Source organism: Mesitornis unicolor, unplaced genomic scaffold (genome assembly GCF_000695765.1).
Source record: "Mesitornis unicolor isolate BGI_N332 unplaced genomic scaffold, ASM69576v1 scaffold3362, whole genome shotgun sequence".
Taxonomy (NCBI): domain Eukaryota; kingdom Metazoa; phylum Chordata; class Aves; order Mesitornithiformes; family Mesitornithidae; genus Mesitornis; species Mesitornis unicolor.
The window spans coordinates 1-3782 of NW_010171051.1; the positions used below are offsets into that span (position 1 = coordinate 1).

The window sequence follows — 3782 nt, forward strand, 5'->3', positions numbered from 1 at the left end:
CGCAGGTGCCATGAGGGGGATTTGGGTGTGGGTGGTGGCAGAGTGAGGGAAGATACTTCAAAGCTTGGCTATGAAGGGCACTCTGATGGTGGGGGACAGTATGTGGGGGATTAGGTACAGAGTGACAATACCAGCGGGGTCTGGTGGCAATAATGGGGTCTGTCAAGAGTTATGCCTCATGATTTATTTGTCTGGGAGAAAAAAAAAAATCTTGCCCTCTGCAAATGTTTTCCCACAGTTTTAAAATCTGCAGTCAATTCTCAGACCCCTTAAATATGTTTCCTTCTCTCTCGTGTGTGTGTATTTTCTATGGTTTGTAAAACACAGCAAATCTGTTATTATAGTATTGGAGTTTTTTTACTTTGTTGTACAGCTTGGAGGCTTTCTTCTTGTTTCCTACACAGGAAGCATTTCATAAATATCACTGGAGCTCCCCTGAGGTGAGAGTTCCAAAAAAACCCTAAATCCTTTTCAAAGTACTGCTGCTCAAAATGTTTCAGCTTGTATCCAGTTTTAAGCAGAGGATTTGGTTATCTGTTTAGTGGAAGGGATAGAGATCATTTAAAAAAGAAAAAGGTTAGGGGTTGATGCAGTGCTATTCCATTTCTGAGGAAAATCAGTAAAATAAGTGCTCAAATGAACATGGAATCAATACCACCCCAGTTAATTCTGCACTGAAGAAGGATGGCAGGTTCTTTTTCATACTTAAACCTGCACTTGTGTATTTGGGCTGGAAATTCAACGGTGTCTAGGGGAGTTAAGCACCTAACTTCCTGTCTCAGTGAGATTTTTTCCTTAATTCACTTGGTCTTTTTTAAAAATCTCAATCTTACTACAGTCGTGTGGTTGGGATTTTTATTTTTTTTCCATTTTTAATGGAAAATAATATATTCAATAAACTGAAGTTTAAGTTGAATTGGTATCTGCAAAGGTTGCATGTGAATATTAAGGACTTGATATGGCTTCAGACTCAAGTGGATGCTTGGTCACAAAAGGATTTTTTCTTGGGTGGTAAATGTCAGTAAGGGTTACTGCAGTCTTGTGGTGATACCGTGACACAGGCCTGATTGTACTGAAGTTCCACAGTAGAAATATTTACTAATATGTAGTAACCATTATAACTTTGATCTAGGACACTTCAGAAGTTCAAGACGTTGCTGGTGGGAGTCAGAATTTGCCAAGTTTCTGTGAATAGCTGTATCTGTGACATAAATAATCAGGTTGTACAAAGTAATCGACAGCTCTGGAAAATTGTCCCTCTGACAATAAACTTTTCTTCAGCAGCAGAACAGACAAAATCTTCACAAGCAGCTTTCCAACAGAGTGCAAGTAAAATTCTTCTGGATAAAGTGTGAAGAAGATATTCCAAGGTCTAAGAAGCTGTGTGGCGACATAGACTCCAGGATACATTTACCCTTTCTTTCACTTGCCTTGCAGAGCTGCCACACAGTGAGTATTCCTTTTACATGCCTTTCTGCAAGGTACAGCACGCTGCCTGCCCTCAGCACCCTCTTGTTTCATCTGCAGGCGTCACCTACTCATTTAGGGCATAAAGTTATTTTGTATACAGAAACCTGACATTGCCTTGCTTTGGGGTATGGTGAGTGCAGCGAGAAGGCATGTGCCAGCACATGGATTAGAGTGCATCTGCCAATCATTGGGTTAACTTCATTCTCTTGATTTTGCATCAATTTGGCAGGCTTGCTGTGTGGCTTTCTACTGGTTTTGGTTTTGTTTATTTTTCTTTCTGTTTCCTTGTGCTTGTTTTAATAGGAAAAGTCCCCAGCCTGCTGTATTTAGTCACAGAACAAGTTGGTGCCAATTATAGCTATTAGAGCGATAATTGTGAGAATTCAGAACTTAAATTCAGGAAAGCGATTTAATATGAAAACAGGTTATATACAATGTTTCTACTCACACAGTAATAAAACCTCCTATGTTATACAACCTAATCTGGTTTTGGCATTTGATTATGTGACTGCTAAAAGTGAGGTATCTTCATAAGAGCCCTTTTCTTGTATTTTTTTTTATTTTATATAATATATGCTACCAGTTCCCTCACAGAACTATGCATTATCAGTTGAATTCTGAGGCTGGTAATTGTGACAACACACCTAGAGAATACTGCTGACACACACATCCCTTCAGAGAGAGGTTTTGTTCCAGCTTGGACAATGAAAACTGAGTTGCAGTGAAAGGCAAATATTCACAGTGCAAGGAGAACAGAAGGAGATGGAGAGACATACATATTAGCAAGTGAACTTGATAAAACAAGCCTGGTAAAGAAACAGAGACAAAGGACTGGAAGAGGAACAACTGTTTGTTTGATTTACAAGAATGTAAAACACAGCCCACAGCAAGGGCTGTGATAAGTAACTAGAGATAGAGGCCACTGTTCACAAACATGGCTTTACTGAGGACAATGTTTTGGGATGCATCAAAAACATGGACCTGAGTGCTACCCTGGGCAGGATTAGTGTTGTCAACAAAACACCTTATTTTGTTTATTTCAGAACTGTTAAGAACTTGTCACCAGTGGCAAAGGCTGGTGAACATATGACATTTCATTAGTCATTAATTGATCATTTATTCTTTCCCTTTTAGACCTAACATCTAGCACAAGTACAACAAAAACCATGGAAAAGAAGAAAGAAAAGAAACCAGAAGAGCAACTTACAGAGCCTGAATCCAGTTTCCCAGAATCCTTACTAGAATTTTAGTAGGTTTAGTATATTTAACTTTTCACTCATGTAGGATATGTGAGTAGATAAAGCAGATAACAAAGACAACTTACCCATTCAGAGCCTGAGCTGATGGACTGCAGCAGTCGTGTAGTGTTCTTGTTTTGGCTGTTTTGGAAATACACACTTTTTAAACTATATGTATAAGAAAGCATTTAAGTAGGTCAGAAATAATTTTATGCTGTTGTAACATGGAAAAGAGTTTTCTTAAAAACAAAACAAAAAAAATCACCACCATTTTTGTCTGTTAGTTGCAAGAGTTTGATCAGCATACTCTAAAGTATTAACAGATGCTAACAAAATAGTAACAAAATAGTTCAATTTATTTGTTCTCCAGTCTCTTTAGTAGATGACTGAAAGGAGAAAAATTAAGCTCTGTGACTTTCATCAAAGAGGTGGAAACTGAAAGGGAAAAACCTCAACAGCATCCAGTATTTGTAAATTATCAGCATTTAGGGAGCAAGGAGTAGTGCCTTAGTGTAGAAATGAAAAGCAGACTAAGCAACCCAAAGAACAACCATATATAGTTCTAGTGACACCTATAAGAGTTTATAGGGTTTATATGGGATTTTCTATTTCATTTTAAAACAAAGAACAGAGTAGAAGTTTCCATAGTGAAACAGACCAGATTTAGCTGAATTATATCACAAATAAATACCATCCAAAAAGTCAACAAACCAACCCATCTATTTTACTAAGAAATAAGCAAACTGTATTACTAGGCTGAGAAAAAAACCCACCTCTTTTTGATAAAATCATTATTACCCATATTCAAATATCCAAGCAAATTACTCATTTCTCTGAAGAGTCTTCCACTGAAATGTGTGCTGCACTAACACAGGATATTTAGTTTCATAAGAAAGGGAAGAAAAGTATTTTTCTTTCTGTCTTTATCTTTCTCCCTCTCTCTCTTCACCTCTGTAATCCATAACTTCCCTGTGCCTCTTGATTGAACAAAGCAGCATAATCCTACAAGTGAGTATCTGTCACATTTCGCTTTAGGGTTTATCAAGCATGTAGTATTTATTTAACTTCCATTCC

At 37.6% G+C, this 3782-nt stretch overlaps 1 protein-coding gene across 1 annotated transcript in view; it reads left to right on the forward strand.

Moving 5' to 3' along the window:
• The first annotated feature begins 2636 nt into the window (after positions 1–2636).
• CCDC83 (coiled-coil domain containing 83) overlaps positions 2637–3782 on the forward strand; it is a 16449-nt gene continuing 15303 nt past the window's right edge. Inside the window, 1 exon segment of the mRNA XM_010179878.1 lies at positions 2637–2719. Within this exon segment, the coding sequence (XP_010178180.1) occupies positions 2637–2719 (83 nt within the window).